This window comes from Labrus mixtus, chromosome 3, assembly GCF_963584025.1.
Source record: "Labrus mixtus chromosome 3, fLabMix1.1, whole genome shotgun sequence".
Classification (NCBI taxonomy): Eukaryota; Metazoa; Chordata; class Actinopteri; order Labriformes; family Labridae; genus Labrus; species Labrus mixtus.
This window is the reverse complement of record NC_083614.1, coordinates 7,504,554-7,524,411: the sequence shown is the minus strand read 5'-3', so window position 1 is coordinate 7,524,411 and position 19,858 is coordinate 7,504,554. Positions and strand designations below refer to the sequence as shown.

The 19,858-nt window shown below is 39.8% G+C and overlaps 1 protein-coding gene across 1 annotated transcript in view; it reads left to right on the top strand.

Annotated features, from left to right (window-relative positions):
* tprg1 (tumor protein p63 regulated 1) overlaps positions 1 to 19,514 on the top strand; it is a 28,205-nt gene extending 8,691 nt beyond the window's left edge. Inside the window, exons 4-6 of the mRNA XM_061030556.1 lie at positions 166 to 342; positions 13,696 to 13,849; positions 16,808 to 19,514. Coding sequence (XP_060886539.1) covers positions 166 to 342; positions 13,696 to 13,849; positions 16,808 to 17,002 — 526 coding nt within the window. The 3' untranslated portion in view covers positions 17,003 to 19,514. The remainder of the gene's footprint in view (positions 1 to 165; positions 343 to 13,695; positions 13,850 to 16,807) is intronic.
* The last annotated feature ends 344 nt before the right edge of the window (positions 19,515 to 19,858 follow it).

The window sequence follows — 19,858 nt, the reverse complement described above, 5'->3', positions numbered from 1 at the left end:
AGTGTGCAGACCTTTTTCTTTTTTTCTTTTTTCTGCATTTGGCACATTTCTTACTCTGTACCTGTGAACATTTCCCCGTGATGCGTACACATCTTCTCTTAAACTTGAAATAAACGTAACATTTTCCTCTGTAAGTCTAACACACTTATTGTCTTCCTGTTTCAGGGTGGACCACTGGAACAATGAAAAGGAGCGTCTCGTCCTCATCACAAACAGCTCTCTCCTGGTCTGCAAGTACGACTTTGTCATGTTCAACTGTGAGCAGATCCAGAGAATCCCTCTGAACTTTGTGGACCGCATCTCCCACGGCACCTTCAGCTTCCCGAAACACTCCATTCTTCAGTAAGTGTGTCCTCATCAGCCCTCGATTAGTCCTTCAACAAAGAACTTCAAGTACACTCTGTCCAACAAAACTTGCAGCTTTGGGAAACGATAACCAGGAAACTTTTTTTAACTAAAAAGAAACGGGTTCAACGTCTATTGTAGTGTTAAGGAGAGAGCCTTTGATCTCCGGGGCTTTGACTCATTTTTAGTCATTTTCAGTAAGTCTACTTAAGAATAGCTCTTTGTATCATTTAGTCACTAATTAAAAATAAAGCCTTACTTTGACTATTACAAATATTAGCCCTTATAATCTGCTCTGTGCTCTAATTTGCTTCACAAATAGGAACTTCCTCCCCCCCTCAAAAAAATCCCTTTCAGCAGTGGATTAACACAAAAACATGACTCACTTTCTAATGCTAATCACTTCATAACGTGGAGTCATGTGTTTCATCTCACGACACGTCCTCAAGTTTTGAGAAGATTTTGAAAAAAGTTATGAAAAATTCAAGCATGCAGCCTTTTCAACCGATTTCAAAGATCGCAAAGAGTATGCATGATTTACTGAAACGTATCGAAGTTGATTTGAGTTGTCGGTGAAAGGCGTGAGACGATGCTAAGGGCAGCATCAGACGTGCGGTGCGGTCGGGGGGATACATGCAGATGATCGTGCAGGGAGCAACCGGGGACACGTAGAGGAGGCGAGCTGAAACAGACGTGGCAGGCAGACGAGTGTGTGGAAGAGTTTTTTGGGTTAAGGAGTGCAGAGCTGTCACTTGGAGCTGTCGCTTAACTGATTAGTGGCAAAATTAATGTAGTCCTTTCATCTAAACCTTTTAAAGACGGCTCAGGGGATACCAAACCAACTAAAACTAATTTGATGAATAAAACGTAATGTGCTGTGAAGAGCTTAGAGAGCGCTGCCTTTATTGGAGGCTTTATCTCTGCACATTACGTTGAATTATACATAAAACGCTCTTGAAAGCCACCCGGGAGTCCGACAGTAAAGAGACGGTTTGAAATGAGAAAGACTGGAGCCTCAAACACTTCCTCTCTCTGTCTTCATCTTCATGGCTCCCTCCTCCTTATTTCTCCTTGTCTTCCCCTCCGTCTCTCCCTCAGGAGGTGTCTTCTTTTAGTCTAGGTCATTCCGTCTTATTTTTGGCAGAAATGGATCTACAGTAGAGTAAGTATGAAAATTAATCCTCCACAACACTGCAATCGTAGGAACTTTTCTCCACATCTGAACATTTACTTTGAGAGGAAAGACTTAAAGATCAGGCTGACATGTTGATTTATAATTCTGTTTCAGTAACCCCTGACCTTTTTAGTCAACCCTGTTTTTCCAAAAGCCGCCTTTAAGGACTTTTAGAGACTTTTGGAGGCACATAGTAGTGGAAATAATTGCTAACATATTTTAATCCATTGGATAGGTATGTATAATTATAAAAAAAAAAACAGCAGCTTATCAGCACAGCGGACAGTCAGGAAACAACATTAGCATTGTTTGGAGTCTCATTTTAAGTCAATATTTACCTTCATCTTGGCTCTGTTTCTTGTCTCCAACAACTCCACATGGAAAATACAGCCTCTTCAAAGGGATAGTTCAGACTTTTTTAAGAAGGGCTGTATGATGTGCATATCAATAGTGGGTATTTAATCAGACCCCTGATTGGAGAAGCTAGACAGACATGAAAGCTGAGCAATGAACCACTGAGTGTAGACAGCAGCAGTTCACATTTTAGTAACCTAACAAAGGCTCGGATGGAGAAAGAATGGATATAACTCAAAAGCTGCACTGCAGTGTATTGTCAATGTAAACGGGCTAAAGTGTGCATTATATTTGAAGTATTTTCTCTGTTCACCTCACCATAAAGAAGTCCTTTTCTCTCGTACGATGTTTCTTAACCTCCTGACCAATTGTTGTTACCCTGCAGAAGGAACTCTTTGAGAAAACAGGAACTAAACTTTACTCTTTCTTTTTAGATTTCAAAGATAATGTGTGTTTGTATTTTGTCTGCAGCATCCTGATAACCACATGGTGTAGATCTCACCACTTTCTGTTGCTGTATTTCATCGAATTGTCATAATTTAATAAACTAAAACTAAAATGTTTGACAATGGAATGGCTGTAAGGGAAAGGAGAAAAAATAAACTTTTAAACTGAGGTGTATCTGTGTCGGTCGTTGACCCTGTCCACACCAGTGTAGCTTAGCTCTGGTTTCAGTTCTCATACTAGCTTTTAAAATGATAGTTTATAGCTTTTATATTTATCGATATATAGGAGAGAGGTACTGAGATCATCTTCTCACTCTCTGCGTGAAATATTAAAAGCACATTCCTTAAAACCTCAATCTAATTCTATAAGGTGTACGCAACATGGACATGACACATAATCGATCCCTATTATACTTACGGGAGGATACTGGAGTGCAGGCCAGAGGGGGACTGGACCTAGTGTGAGTGTGCCCTAAGACTGCACACTTCAGAACTTGTAGAGAATACAAAGATTAGATATTAAAGAGATCTTTTGTGAAATGAGCACATCCAGACAGCAATGAAATACTACATTTGTTCAGATCATTTCACACTGAAAATAAAATAACATTACTTTGTATACATTAATTACCTTCTCTACACTAGTTTATATTCATCACCTATCAGCTGTGTTTCTCTTTGTCTTTGTTCTTGGGTTCACATCCCCGTGAGTGAGGAAACAGTCCACAGCTGACTGTTGAGATGTGACCACTTGATGTCAGTGTACATCCTCAGTACAGACAGTTCATGCAGGAGCGAGTCACATCACATTTCTTCATCTGTTTGATGTTGTCATGGATGATTCTGCGACTGAGTGTGTGAGTCTGTGCTGCTAAAAAAGTCCGTCACATGAACACGCTGCATCAAATTGGACACCTTCAGAGTTGCATCAGAAAAGCAATTCCCCTCCTCCTGAAATAATTATACACGGACAAGAGGCTGGAGGATGTTCAGCATGTTAAATGTATTGAAGTCGAACCTTCAGAAACACTGACGAGAATTTAGAGAGAAAAGAACACAACGTTACAGCAGGACTGTTCATGCAGGCAGTGATGTAAAATAAACTGTATGACAACCTGTAGACAGTTCATACAGACACTTTAAAGTCTGTGAGCATGTCATCATGCATCACAAAGAAACACCTGTTCAAATACAGTAAATCTGTTTTTAATTTTATTACATTTTGTGTCAGATTTTGGTTAATTATAGAACATCATTCACAATGTCGCTAAAAACAAACTCTGTAACATTCTTCTTCTTTAAACTAAATGTAGACCTTATTAGAGAAACAGTATAAAACTCCTTTGAGTCAACAGCATTCTGACAAAACACTTTCTCTGTTAAAGCACGATTGTCCCCGCCTCCCTATTCCCCACTGCTGGCCTGCACTCACACTGCTCCAGGACTAACCGGTCCTGAGCACGGTTACCTCTCGTACATAACGTCGTAATACAACACATGAATGGATTTACTAATGGAGTTATTATGAAGCGTCCTGAGTTTACAAGACAGAGGAACTAAAAGAAAAAAAGAAAAAGAAATCCACACTTGGGGAACCACATAGAGAACATGAGAGCTGCTTTACTGACTCTGTGCCTTATTTTGAGTCATTTTAGTCAGTTACAGCCATTACAGTGCGGGATTTCTCGATAATAATGGCTGTCCACGTCGTGGACCCGTGTGCTTACACTCGAAGCAAGCCTCTTCTAACCCCACAAGGGCCAAGGAAGTGTACCGTGCCTGAGCATGGCACAGAGCACTCACACTCGTCAAACGAACTGGACTTTTGGGATGAAGTGTGCTTAGTGCGATTGGGCCTAAAAGCACTTTCATGAACATTTGACCGCATTACTATGAGAACCCAGAACAAAGAATACCAACCTCCCTCTATGGAGCATCGTGTTTGGCGTCTGTGCTCCATCAGCCTCCCCAAAAAAACCTTGATGATGCCAACAGAAAGTGTTGAGGGAGTGTCAGTATTTTTAGTCCTGATGATTTTGTTTTCATCGCACATCCTCTAGGTGCACCCATGAAAACGTATATTCTGCATCTGTTGGGAAAGATGTGTTTTAAGTGCCTTCTTTCCAAACTGTCTAGACAAACTAATTACCCAGCACATCATCTATTTTTTTATTCCTGTCTGAAAGAGTTGGGTGTGGAGAGGTTTAAAGAAACCCCACTAGAGGTTGCTTCAGTAACTGTTGTAGTGAAATATATATTTATTTATGGAGCTTGTAAATAATCCCAGGCCTTCATTCCTCTGTTTCTCATCTGATCACATGAAGTTTTTCTCTTTTTCTGAATCAGGCTTCAGAGGGAGTGATGCCTTCTTTAGCTCCTGTCTCCAACTACTTAACATTTTTAAAGTTTTATTTAGCAGAATATCCTCCGTATGTTGCCAGTAGAAGCTTGCTAATGATTCATCTTGACAGTTGTTTTAATGTAAAGATCAATAGAGCTGTCATTTCAGACAGTCTTTGCAGTAGCTCTTAGAGAAATACGCCCCTTCTCATTCTGCAGTCTCTCTGACCACACCTATACCAACCAAAGCAGCTTTCACATTCAGACAGCAGAGGGCAGTCAGTTCATTGTAGCTATTACAGAAATCATCAGCATAATGTGCTCAGGGGAACCTCATTAGAGGATGAATTCATTAAGCTGTGAGGCAGGCGAGTTGAAAATGAACAATCTGGAGAAGAAGGATTTACACAGACAGGATGATAGTCTTGAACTAAATCATACAAGGCTAAGTTCATCATCATCATCATCAATCATAACATATGTTGAAGAACTGCATTTTACTGAGGATGCAGGTCAGGAAGTGTAAAACTTTGGGATAAACGTTTCTGCAGTGGTAACAGAAATGCATAAGTTGCAAATTTGGGGATTTTTATGTGCAATTCATCACCCTACATGAGATGAAAACAATGTTAATGCTTCATCTACTCCTCTGAAAATGTTGGTTAGAGCTGTTTCTGTTTGTGCAGAATAAAGTGACATAACTATCACTTTTAAATAAACGCCCCAGAGAGAGAGAAGAATGGCACTACAGTGGAGAGTTGTGCACCGGGGGAAAGGTTATGAAAGTCATTTTTAAAAATGGGATGTTTTCATTTTTCTCTCTCTTAACTAAAAATGGATCCTACATTCCCTATACCACAGCTTGAGTATGTTTCTCATTAGACCCAGATGTTCTTAATGAATACCTCTGCCTTCCAATTCAGTTTTTCTTTTTATTACTTTGCACTGCAGCTGCCTTTACAAGGTACCTACTTTGCATGCAGTATAAAAACAGATGGGACATCCCTCTTCCTCATCAACAACATCAACATAGCACCTTGAACTGAAGCTCCTGTGAGGAGTTTTGGTTTTGAAATAGACAAAAATAAATATGGATGACTGTTGGAGCTGCAAAAGCAAATAAGAACATCAGCTACAAGATCATTTCTTTAATGTGATTTTTTTGTTGTTGCCTGTAACCACTGCCCTGGTGTTGGTGCAGCATGCTGAAGAAACTGTCTTGTTACATTCAAAGTGAGTGATTCTTTTGACGGCAAAGATGAACAGGATGAGACTTTTTGTCTAAAATAAATATTGTACAAAATGCCTGAACACGTTCAGAACAAAATCAGCACAAACAATAAGACATACCACTTTGTCCACAGGGGGCGCCAAATTGACACAAATCAAAAGTTCTTTTACTTATAAATTCAGACATCTGTTGCAATCTGTTGGGCAGGATTTGAACATATGTGATGCTGTGAAGGAAAAAAAAAAGATATTTGCTGACAGCTCTACCATTTTTTGGGATGTTGTGTAAAATGTACAACAAAGAAAATGTGATGCTTTCAAAAACTAAAATTCCATTTTTAACTTAAATTCACACAGAAAACATATAAAATATATCAGTTCTTATTCCTTGTCCCTTGTGAACAGAGATTTTTAACTGATATTATCTAACTGCAGACGATAAAAGCATCGACTCAGCCTCTGCTGTTTTACATCCCCCATCATTTAACCAACATGTTGACACTTAACCTTATTCATTGTGAGATTTTCTACATGGTGTTTTTTATAGCATTTCACCACTTTTCCAGTCTTTTGTTGATTTTTTTTTTATGCATTTCCGCATTAAATTCAAATAGTTATACATATATTAATAATTGACATATAATTAAAAACAATGTCGTTTCTCAGTTCAAACAATCAATTCAATGTGAATGTGCTTTTCTCAATCGTGCATCTGGTTTTACTGTTTTGCAAATTGAAACAGAAACAGTGTGTTCTTCCATATTGTTTTCTACGTGTGGCTTGAATCCTGTTTTAATACCAAACAGTAAGCAGTGTTCACCCGCTGCTTCTGGAGTGCACAGTGTAAATGAATAATGCACTGATACATGTATAATGTTCGGGGCCTGCTGTTTAAAATCTGTACACCTTTGAAGCAGATTACAGCTTCTGGCCTTTGCTTTTTTCCAAGGTGGAAATATCTTTGCCAAGAGCCTGCAGCTACGACATCACAGCTTTTGCATCATGACATCTACAGAAACATGGCCGTACGTTCTGGGCTTTAAGGTTCACAGGAGCAGCTTTTTCATGAAAAATGAAAACATGTTTTGAAAGCTTTTTTTTTACAGGTTGGTTCAACTCTTTGTGTTTTCCTTTGTCACTCCACCTTTTCCCTCTCCTTTAGTCCTTTCACATGCTGTATGAAACCTTGTTGGATGGATACATGTATGGATGGCTGACAAACCTGCAGGCTCTATTGAGCAATCGGACCAGATTTGTTTGTTCGCTCCGAGACAATGTGGGACACTTGCCATGTCAACTGGAGCTGGGCTTGATATTTATCTTGTGTGTTGATTTATGAAGCCAGAGCAATTGAAAGCCCGGGGAGGAATTTTTCGTCACTTGCCTTTAAGCTCAGAAAACAGTGTTACTCTCGTGCATGTGTGCATTTTTGTGTAAACACGGTGGATTAAGTGGAGCTCCACTTGGAAAGTCAGTAGAAGGTGGATTCCCTCAGTGTGGACTCTTTCTGAAAGTGTTTGTGAGTTTGGCTTCGTTTTTGAGAAAGATGTGAAGGACAAAAGGGGGGTAGCCTGCTTTCACCATTCCTGTACTTTGACACTTTTCAACGTGAGAGGCAGAGTGAAAGTCCAAACCCCAGCTCTGCCACATAAACACAGTGAAGACTTCCAAGGCCTCTGGCTGCAAAGCCCAGCCCTGCTCTACCTGTTTGGGCTGGTCCCTCTCCCAGTGATAGCTTACCTGTGGAATTTACCAAAGCTTTTTTATATCCCCATTTATACTAGAGCAATAGCTGTGTGCTCTTACAAAGGGCAATGTGTACAAATGTAAACCCGCCATCCTTATTTGCTCCTGCTGAAATATAATCAGTCTTTTAACCGGGGCTTTGCTTTTGTAAGATTTTTTTTTTCTATCCTCCCCCTTTCCTCCCTGCACAACATTTGCTCTGGAGGAGGCACAAAATGTTCAGCAGCGGCAGCATTGTCATTTGAAAGCACTTGTGTAAACAGGGCTGGATGATTGCATTATGATGCAGCCCCTCCCTGGGACGGTGACATATCAACAGCTACAGCGCTATTGTTTAGCCTCAGGTGTTTAATTCTGTTTGGCAGGAAGTGTTCTTGCACAAGGCGTGTGGTGAAATCAGAGTGACAGATCATTAAGAAAATCAGAACACTGTTGGGAAATCGCCTGCATCCTCATTTAGGGTTCTTCTTTTACTTTTTTTTTTTTGTAAAAAAAGCAGCACAGGTACATCATAGATGAGACTGTTGCACAAACTTGCACACCTCTAATTCCACCAACAGTAGTTACAGCTGTTGACAGAATCACAGTAACACCGAAACAGGATGTTTGAGTGCCATAACAAGCTCAATTTCATAACCTTTATGTTTTAAAGTGTTCAGCAAGTTGCCTCTTGAAAGTGTTTTCTACAATCAGTCAGAATGAAGGAAGGCAATAAGGAGTAATTTGTGGGTTTAGTGTCAAGTCATAGAAAATTCTCTCAATAGGGTGAGATGATGTCTACCAAATGATGACATGATCTATTCAGGGGGCTTGGCAGCTCACTTTAGATCTTTGAGCTGCATTGGTGTGCACAGTGAAATGCATGAGCAACAGCATGGCAGGGTGTAAACTTTGCAAATCCAGTCTCAAAATAACAACAAACTATCTAATGTTACAGTGATGGAAGGGAAGAAGGGGGATGATAAAGGAGGTTTGAGGCACTTGTCAATAAGGACTGTACCACAGAAGATTCCAGTCAGCTCGGCCCCTTTGTTGAGAAAAAACAGCTGGAGCACCAGCATGAAGCCAGGCTGTACTCCATTGCAGACTTGATCGCTTTCACGACATGTTTTCAATGCTTTAAAAAAAGTCCAACCTAAATACTAATATACTGTCGATACTTTTTGGCGATATGAGAACAATGTCAGTGCTTCACTTTTGCAGTCAGAAAGCCTCATTGTTTGTCGCTGTTCGGTGGATGCAACAGTCGTCTTCCTCCACCTGCAGCTCGCAGATGAACCCCATATCCCTTTAAGGCAGGGCAGGGCAGCTCCAGTCTGTTGACACCTCTGACACTTTCTGCTTTGTGATGACTGCCACATCACTTTTTAACCAGACGGTGGTTACATGACTTCATAACCTTGTGCTGTTGTCGTCTGAGAATCCTTGCTGTGATTTTATAACTGAATACAAAAGGGCGTCACCTCGTTTGAATGACCCTATTTACTCATGCACTGCACTCTTGATAATGTCCCGACATTGTCCAAGAGGGGCTGCATGTGTGACCACAAAATGCACAACTTGACACAGACTTTAGTTGCCAGCCTCCTAGAAAAAAGTTGTGTGAGTTGAGGTGAACTGATATTTCAGCACAGCTGGTAATAGTCTGGAACATTCACAGTGGTGATGTTTTTCATGTTGAGCAGAGTTTTACTGCTGAATACTCTTTATTGTTGGCCTCAGTTGTCAGTATTTTGTTTTCTACTGTTTGTCTGAATCGCAGGAGAAACATCCTCAAAGCCTTTTTCACACATGCACTCCTGAAAATATCGAGAGAATATCAGGAGGACTGCTGCAGAGATTCTCCTGACCTGGCTGCTCACACAAGCTCCTCCCAGCTGGAGACTATCCCTGTCAGACGGGAGGGGGGGGCAGTGGGTCTCCTGAGGTAAGACGTGATGTGGAAAAAACACACGCGGCAGTAGCGGCCGAAGAAACAGAGTCTGCTATACAATGCTATAATGAGGATATTTGCCTTTGTATCAATGCTGTGTGTAGTCCAAAGAATCACACTACCAAAGGGGCGGAGCACAACGTACTGACGTAATGCAGCCTTTTAATTAAGTGCACAGAGATCGTAGCGGTCTTGCACATACAGTCTATGCACGGTGCAGCAGTAACAGGATATAAACGTCACTCCCCACCATTTGCTCGAGGTGAATTCTGCAGATAATTTCCTGCAGCGTTCTCACATCAGCTCACTCGGACTTACTGTGGAAAAAATACTAGGGGTCTGGCCGGAGAAACTCCAGGTGAAGTCTGAGTGAATAGTGAGATTTGCACAGGAACTGAACTCAATCCTTAACCAAAAATGTAAAAATCAATAAAATAAAACTTAAAGTAAAACAAAAGAAAAGAATATTTCAAGTCGTGAGAGGGCAATCAACACACTAAAACACCCGCTGTGAGGTACGTATGAGAAAGGCAACTCCTGGAACATTTCAGGACATGAGTGTCCTAAAATAATCTGGAAAATATCCGAAGTTGAGGTGTGAAAGGGGCTAAGGTTTAAATCATAACGCAGTGATTTAAAATGCACTATGACTACGGTGACGATGAAATCTCGACACTCGTCTCTGGTTCTGAATCAGTTTTACTCACAAGGAGGATTACAGGCTTTTGTTTTTCATTCCAGTAAATTGATTCACTTTTTTGTGTAAATGATTTTTAAAATATTTGATAACGACACTGACACTGACTCTGACTCCTCTTTTTAATACTGCGCCTTTGTTTGTAGACAACTGCTGAGTTCACATGTTAATAAGGTCAAACTGAACCGCTGAGTGAGTGTTGATTGTTGATATCAATTATCTCCACCTGACTTCTCCTGTGTTTTGTAAAGTAATTAAAGCCCTGTAACAATATTCTTTGTGTTCCACCATGAGTGTCATTATGTGGGATTAAGAAGAACCTGTCACTGCAGGTTGGACCAGCTACTGTTTTGAATCATGGTTTATCAGGGAGGTGTTTACCTGCTTTGTTAAACAGGTGACAAAGAGAAGAGGATGAGAATGTAGCTGTACCTAAACTCTACCATGAAATGAATCCAAAGTCTGTTTTAATCACATTTAAATAACAAAGACCTGTCAGGCCAGAATAATATGTAGTTAGTCATACAGTCTAATGGGAAGCATTTTGATGAAGCACAAGTGAAAGGACTTCTAAGGATTCTTGCAGAAGCTTCCTTACCCAGTGCATGCATCAGTAAATTCATACTGCACTCATCATTAGAGATACAAATAATCCTGAGGTTAAACTGTTTTTTAGGTGCGCATTGGCTGCTTTGTACAAGGTTGCATGCATGAGATGAAGCATTTAGTTTGAAAACAAAATATCTGTTTTGTTGTGGAGGAGTGTAGCCACGTAGTGTTTTGTATTTTATTAATACTTCAGTTATATTCCTGTTTAACCAGTACATATTCTGTTTAGTCGGAAAAAAAATACTTTATCACCATTTCCCAGAGCAAAGTGTGACCGACCTGACTTAAATTTTACAGCAGATTAGTGTTGTGAGGTATTACCTAATATGTGAAAAGAGTTTATAAGCAGGAGCTGTCTGCTGTCTTAAGGTGATTGCCTCAAGTGATGTCATGTGAGTCTGCATAGTTTGATGTTAAAGACGTGAAATACATTTTGGTGGTTGAGTAAGAATGAAATCAACTCAACAGCCCACTTCACTATTTAGCATTTTGAGGCTACATTAGCTGCTAAGAAAAGCTTGACAGTGTTAATCAGTAGTCCATCAGTCTCCATACTCCATAGTGGAGTACCCTTTGATTTTACACACACTTTCACGACCAACACACAAATTACAGCAGCGAATTCAACGGAGAAGCTGGAAAGAAGGGGATTTTGAGTTGGGTTTTTTTATTTAAAGAAAAGAAAATACAACTATGGCATGTACGTGTGATGTTTGAGTTTAGGTAGATCCAAACATTCTGCAGGAAGGTTGAAAAGAGATCCAGAGAGAGTCGTGTTGAACTCTCGTTGACCTTTTACTTTTTGAACAGTAACATAGATACTGTATGGCCCCCAGATCTTACAGTCCTGAAGCTATGAGAGCCTCAGATTAAACTTGATGGGCGAACAGTAAATAAAGAGTTGTAAGGGTCTCCTCATCTTGTAGATCAACACCAACATCAGTTCAAAGATGGGATCTGTGAGTGTTTGGTGTCTGTTTGCTCTCAGTCTTCTGAGGTTTCATCACACTGATGAATGATATTTCCCCAGGGCAATTTCATTAAACCTTCAGTATTTACTCTAAAATGACTCAAAAAAAGCTAAAAGGAAAAGAAAGAATAAGATGAACCCTCCGAAGATTACCTCTAAGCCATGTAAACATGAGATTGCTCTAACATTAAATATTTGCCCAGAGGACAGATTAGAGTCGTTTCTGTTTTTAATATCTTTACGTTGTTTTATTTAATGGTCCATGGAGGTGCAAGGAATCTAGCTTTCTTTATCTGTGCACACAATTACTGTAGTAAGAAACACTCAAATTGTGCAGCAGTCTTGATACACGGGTCGTGATGTTCAGCGTGTGAAGTGTTCTAGTTTCCATTTGTAGTTCAAGCTGTATTGACCAGTTACGTATCAGCAGGCTTTGCTGTATACAGGTGAAACGGTCCTTGTGGAAAACAAAACAGGCTGAATGTTATCTGCACTAATGACATACCAACTCCCATCAATGGTATTCTTATGACGTTTTATTTGTCCCTGTAAACGGATATCTTTATAGAAGTGAAACCTACAATCCTTTGAAGATCAAACATTTCAACTTGAGCCACTAATCTGCTTAACGCTGTGTGGTGAAAGCCAATCAGCATTTAGCACCAGGCCTTGAGCCGGAGACCCTCTGGTTCCCAACCCAAGCCCCTACAGACTGAGCTACTGCCGCTCCAATCATGTGCCAAACACGGATTAAGTTGCTGCTCAACTCTAACATGTATCAATTTGAAATGGATCGATATTTGCTGACATTTTAACGGTCTACTGGTTAGAGAAAGAAAGCCCTGTGTGCTATTTAAATTTGCAGATTGGACTCTGAATTTCTTGATTATGCCACCAGTTAAGTATTAGATTTATTTCCAACATACAGTCACAGAACGACAGGATGAATTACCAGACCTGAACGACTCTTCTTTATCTAGGTGGATACGATGATTGTCCTAGAACAAGCTTGTTAAGGTACAAAGTCTTTTAATGACAAGAAATGCTCTTACATTTCCATTGTGATCAAACTGGTGATGTCCAGTTAGGTATAGGTCATGGCGTTTTTTAATGTTCTTGTCAAGTTGTGTCCTCTTGCCAAATTTTGTACATTAATAAGACACACATTGAAGAGGATAGTTATTCAATTTCCACATATTCATGAGAATTTCCCAACTTTTTTTTTTTAGAATGAAAATGGATGAATTTTTCAACTCAACCTTTTAAAGACTTTTTGCGGCCACTCCTAGTAAAATTTACACATGAAGTTGGGATGAGCCGATGATGATCCAGTGAGTCATATTCTGAAAAATGAACCCTAATTAATTTACCTTTAGCAACATGGCGGGTAGGATTACATTTACATAATGTGACCAGTGAGCGATGTCAGGCATTTAATCCAGATGCTTCAGAGTCTTTTTCTGCTCCCCTCTACGTTCTTTTCCACTTGTTTGTTGACATAGTGAATACGTCCAATTAAACATTGAAATAATAATGTCTGTGACTTTGTCTGCTATCTTGGATTTGTCTCTTTTTACGTGATGTCTTACAGTGTTAGCATTCCTTATTCTACATGATGTGTAAGATAAGAGCTACAGGAGAAAACATTTATACGCCTTAAGTTTTAGCTTTTCTAGATTTGTCAAGTATGTGTGCCTTTATTTGTGTAATATTCACAGTGAAAACAAAACTTAAAGGAAGCAGTAAGTGATCTTTGACTTCTGGTGACAACATGAACTGTGACATCAAGCGTTTTTTCACAGCAATGAATTCAATGTAAAGTGACACTTTATTATTTGTGCTTGTGTGTAGGAGAGAGGGGGAGGGGGTGCGGGTCTTCTGGGACCGACTGAGAGAGCCCTCCTTCACCTCCAGGTGGAACCCCTTCACCACAGACTTCCCCTTCATCACCTTCACCTATCACCCTGTGAGGAACACCAGTGACACATTTACTGCTCTCTGTGACGTAAGTTCATCAATCAACGACAGCAGTAACGCATTGTTTAAAGGATCAGTTCACCCTAACCACACCAAAAAAATATTTCCTTTCTCTCCTCACAACTTGTTCATTTTACTTCATTAACAGTTTTGATTATTTAATATTTCTTCCTCAACTGTTATGAGGGTGAAAAGGGTCTCAGTAGAGAACAGCCAGCAGCTACATGAAGAGTCTGGTTTTGATTCATGTCAGTGAACCTGTAACCTCGTGATTATCTCCCTCAGGTCAGCAGCCATTATACTAAACTAACCACACCTGTGGGTGCGTCGTCTCCCGCTGTACACACACTCTTCCTCTTTCTATCGACTGGGAAGTAAAGGCCAACTTCACCCATGGAGTGACGATGAATGGTTACAGGTTCACCTTCATTCATAAAACTATGATTACATATATAAACATTAGTTTTTAAACGTCTGACAACAACAACAGACTGAATGCACTAAAGTTTAAAACTTTGTTTCAATTCATCAGAATCAGAATCAGAATCGGGTTTTATTGCCAAGTACATTTACACATACAAGGAATTTGACTTGGTGTATTGGTGCTAAACAATTAACAAGGAAATAAAGCAGAACTAGCAACAACTTAAAAAATACTACAGTATAAGAAGATATTACAATATATAAAATAGAATTTAAAAATGTAAAATATTAAAAATAAAAAACACAAAAGGTGCAAAAGGTGCAATGTAGGAGCTGTGCAGTGGACTATGAGAAAAAATCTTACAGTGCATGTAAAGAAAATACATTTTCAGGGTAACTCACCATACAGTACAATACATTACGACGTTAAGTACAATACGATATGACACCATCTCATACCATGTGAGGTATCTGGCTGTGATAACGACAATATCAGAATACAGTGATTTATTGCAAGACAATCTTGATGATACATCACAATATAGAATTTACCTAAAAGGTAAAATGCATAGTTAAAGTTTTCTTCACTGCAGTTTGGTGTCAGTTTGCCTCTTATCGTTACATCCTTCTGAGTATGTGATTGTTTTAATGTCACTCTTACATCACACAACACTGAAATGTTTACCTGCTGACAACCAGAACAAAACCATGAACACTTGTCATATCCATTTTTGCTTATTTTATAATTTAGTAATATTTGCTTCATTTTCTGACTTTTTGCAGTGTAACACAAACCTCACCATTGAAAGCATTGGGACCATTCCCAGTGAAAAATGTTAAAAATATGAGTGTGATCTCAAACAAGGGAACAGCTGCAGGAGTCTTTTTTAATCAGAGTGAAGTGATCTTTAACTTGTCAGAATGTAACTGATGAAATAAGTGATTGGATTGGATTGTTTAATGACTAATCCAGGTGGAGGTGTGTACTGTAGGAATCATAGAGACACTCAACGTGTGGTCAGATGAGTCACCACACGGTGAAGGTTTCCTGGAATCATGCCTCAGATAATATGATGTGTAATCTGTCAGTCTGACACTTCATGAGACTCTTCTGACTGCTTCACAGTTATCAGTTATTATTATTAATAATAATAAACATCAGCACCCACACTGCTTTTTATATTTTTGGTTTGGACTTATTGTGAAGTAGGTTTCTGACTAGAATATGGCATCTTTGCAAAACGACTTTCGACATAACCGAGAAGTTCAGAAGCCAACGGATGACTCAGCATGAGGAGGAGAAAAGAATCAAAGTGTTGTGTACTTTGTTATTTCAGCAGTGGCACACATTTTGAAATGTTTAAAACACGTCACACATGCTGTTTCACTCAAAACCAAGAGTATGTGTGTAAATCTTTTCTATGACTGCACACAAACATTGACTGACACCTGATACTTCAAACATGTGCAAAGAGCCGGAAAACATTAACTAAGAATGTAAAGTAATTATGACGTGACAATGTCAGTGTGCAAAAACAATCCTTATTTAAGACTTTAGAATGAGGAAAGCAGATGGGTAACTTGTGTTAAAGCTTTAAATTATGGTCTAAAGTGTCGACCATCAACCTGATAAGCTGACAACTCAGATAATAGCACATGCTGCAGAATCCTCTAATTGTAAACGGGACAAATATTGTGAAATGTTCTCCTTAAACAGAGATATCTGAAGGTGAATTAAGCTGTAATGTCTTGATCAGATTTAGAAAGAAAGTGCAGGAAAAGCCTGGAGAAAACACTGGGACTCAAATGTAAAATTTATTTTACATAATTTTATGAAGAGAATTAGTGCTCACCTGTATGGCTCTTACCTCAAATATGTCTTTTGTTGTTTTACACATGGAAAAAAAATTAGGATAAGAATCATGTGATAACTCGAATGGCAGAATTTCCCACTGCGACTTAACCCCAAATTTTTCCTGCCAGTCACCTAATAATATTTCAGTGTGAAGTCTAAATGAGCCGATATGTGAACACAGCAGGAATATAACATAAAATTCACCACCAAGCTTTGTCAGTGATTGTTTTGGCAAAATCATGTCTACCACCCACCTATACACTGCATTCAAAATGAAACAATCGAGCTGAAATGAATAGAATCGAATATATCTTTATTGTCATTGCTATAAAAACAACGAAAAACAGTTTAGCAGCTCATGTCATTTGCAGCACACACAGATGGACGGTAATGTGGACTTCACAATCAATCATGTAAATCAAAAATGAAGTTTAAATCGGTCCTGATGTCGCACAGTGTACGTCTGGCTTTGTACACGGTGTGGTGATATTTATTTTCCCGAACAGTTTATTTAGAGTTATGACAGCACGTCTCCTTTGAGGAACATGTTTGACATTTTCAGACCTGAATGTCCCGACTAGTCCATAAAATGTCAGGGGGCTCACATGTGAAAGTGGATGATAGCAACCAGGGAATGAATCAGTAGAGCAGTAAATGGGAATATATATTTCTGATGGGTTTCTGATCCTCCCACCTTGACGTTCACAGATCCAGAAGTTTCGGGAGCAGCTCAGAGACGCAGCGCAGGAAGTCCACGCCGTGAAGCCCGTTCCGGGGAAAGCTAACGGCGTCCTGGTTCTGAATCAGAACATCCTCATCGACGCTTACGTCGGCGTCATGTCTTTCCTCGGGAACCAGAACAAGCTGGGATACTGCATGGCTCGGGGAAACATTGGCTTCTAGCTCCTGTGCATTTTTTTTATCCAAGCTTTGTTGCGTCTTGAATTCATGTTCATGAGTTTGTTTACAGAGTTTATTCAGATTCTACAAGGATTGACCAAAAGATTTCTCCTGATTTAGGTTTGTGTCACATGGCAGCCTGGATTCTCGGGGGTGTTCTGTGTGAGCTTTAAACAAGCGTGTGATCTCCCTCGCTGCTTATTACCAGTGTGTGGTGTCTGAGCACTCAGAAATATCCACATTTCAACACCGCTCTTCACTGGGTGACGGATCCCCCGCTGCTCTCAAGGAGCTTTGTATTTGCTCCTCAGTGATATGGTAATTCAACTCTTTCGCAATGGGACTCCTTTCTTCCTCCCCCGTTCCTCTGTTAAAAGCTCATTCCCATGCCGTTCAGCCCCTTAGAGATTCACTGGAGCATGGGGGCACATTTGTCAGTTTAGTTTTATCATTGCTCGTGTATTTTTACAGTGCTTACAGTGTTGGAATTTCCCCTGGATTTGTGTGTTTACTGCGTGTCACTCTGCTTTGGTATCGTCTGTTTGTCTTGTGAGGCTGTCACACACGAGAAACTAAACCCTCACATATTTGCGTCTCCTTTTTTTTCCTTTTTAGCTGCATGAAATATGCAGATTATTCATGCAGATTCCTATGCACTGTTTCTCTTTTTGTGCGCTTTCTCCCTCAGTTTTAATCCTCTGACCTGATAAAAAAATATGAAGCAGAAGTGCAGTTACTGAAAGATGAATCAAGGGTTCAGGATTGAATCTGAACCATACCAAGGGTCAGGACGGTTATTTTTTTAAACGTTAATGACTAAAGTGGAAGAAAAAAATGCACCTTCGCCATACTGATTCCCTCCGCTTCTCGGCACACCTCCAACCGCTCTTCACTCACGGTCACACCGAGGAGTTATCAAATGGAACGCACCATAATTAAACACCATTAAGCTCAAGTGGCAGACAAAACTGTCCTTGGCTCGAGCTGCAATTTCCTTTGGCCTGCATTTGTTGTGTTAGCAGGCTAATGTTAGCACGTTTAGTTAGCTTGTAGCTTCCCTCAGAATGGCCGAGATCTAAAAGCACTTACGTGACATCTTAAATAATCAGTGAGTATGTTCTTCTTTTCTCTAGTCCTTGACTAAAACAGCTTTTATACACAAGGGGAGGAGTCAGCCGTTCTGTCCATGTAAACACAGCACCAATAACAACACAGCCGGCAGGCTCACTCTTCAAAGATCCTTACCTGACAAAAACATCCTCTGTATTGAAGGCCCAGCTCAGACTGTCCTCCTATAGCCTGACATGCCTCAACAACTTGTAAATACCGGCTGAGGCAATGAAGAGCACATTTTGACTGAAACTTTAACTAAGGATGCTACACTTGTTTCTAGCTAGCAGCTACATCCAGTTGCCTTCCACATGGAGCTACAGTCACATTACTCTGTCCTCACACGCACGCACTAAACTCCAGAAAGTGTCCCCAAAATTTTAAGATGATTTCATAAATACATTTTCACCCCCACTTTACCCACTTCAACCTGCCAGCTCCCCAGTTATATTTCCACAAGAAGCTGTAGAGAGAACAATGTGTGAACGCAGCATAGAGCCCGACGCTGTTGTTTTGTCCTTTGTTCTGTAAATGTTGTAAACACTAATCACTTCCTCTGTGTATTTTTTTACTTCATGACTTGCTACCTGAAACATTTGTCAGATATGTTCTATAATTTGTCAGATATGAATGTGTGAACAGGACTTTATTCAACCTTCTTCTAGCTTCAATTCAACAAGATCTTCTCACGTTCAGCTGCAGTTGTAATATGTACTGATCTGCACAACCCTGTTTGACCTTATAATACCTTTTGTAATAATAACTTTAAAACAGATGTTTACAAAGTGGTCTGACACGAAGCAAAGGCAGGAACTCAGGAATAAAACATATTAAACATCAATAGTCAGGCCAGACAGAGACAAGTCTACAAAACTCAAACAAAAGGCAAATACATGATCAAGAGATCTAAAAGAATAAATGCATATGGATAAAAAAAATATATAGACAACAGTTCTGAAAAGGTCAATGTCAAGTAAAAGCAGTACAATTAAAAGATTGAATAAAAGAATAAAAGCAGTAAAATGACACCTGGAATAATGGTTATAATTAAATTAAAGATAACAAAAGAGGATTAAAAGAAGAAGAGGAGAAGACGCCAAAAGCAAGGTCACCTTAAGTCTTGAGCCTCGTCCTTAGAACGACCAGAAGGGCCCCACCCCGAGGATCTAATGGGGGCACAGGCGGATACAAATCCGGGCCTCCGGCTTGAGGACTATAGCGTCTGTACATGGAGCGCTTGCACTAACCACTAAGCTACCAGCACCCCAAATCCATTTTTTAAGGATTCATAACTATAATGTTGTTATTGTTAGTGTAACTTTTGACCAAAGAATGCAACATTGAGGAGGAAGGAGGGAAAAACAAACATATGGAAAATTTAAAAAGTAACAGTTGGTGTCGTGCAGTAACCGTCTCCTTGAATCACTCTTGAAGGGTTTGTTTGTTTGTTTGATTGGGGCAGAGCATGCTAATAGAAAATAACAGGGTGTAAACATTCTTCAGTGAGAGAGACTGCTCATTTAGATCTGAAGGCCCCCGGCAGGTTGCAACAAACAGGAATATAACAATCACAATAGACTGATTCAAAGATAAAATACCCCAGAAGAAAATGTAGTAATGTTGTGAAGTTGCACATCTTCTCCTGGGTGACAAACACAAGTGACTGCAGTCAAACTAAGCCACAGTTTCCAGTCACTTCTCAGGTTTGTTTCTGTTCAGGAAACGAGGTCAAGTGTCCCAGCAGTACTT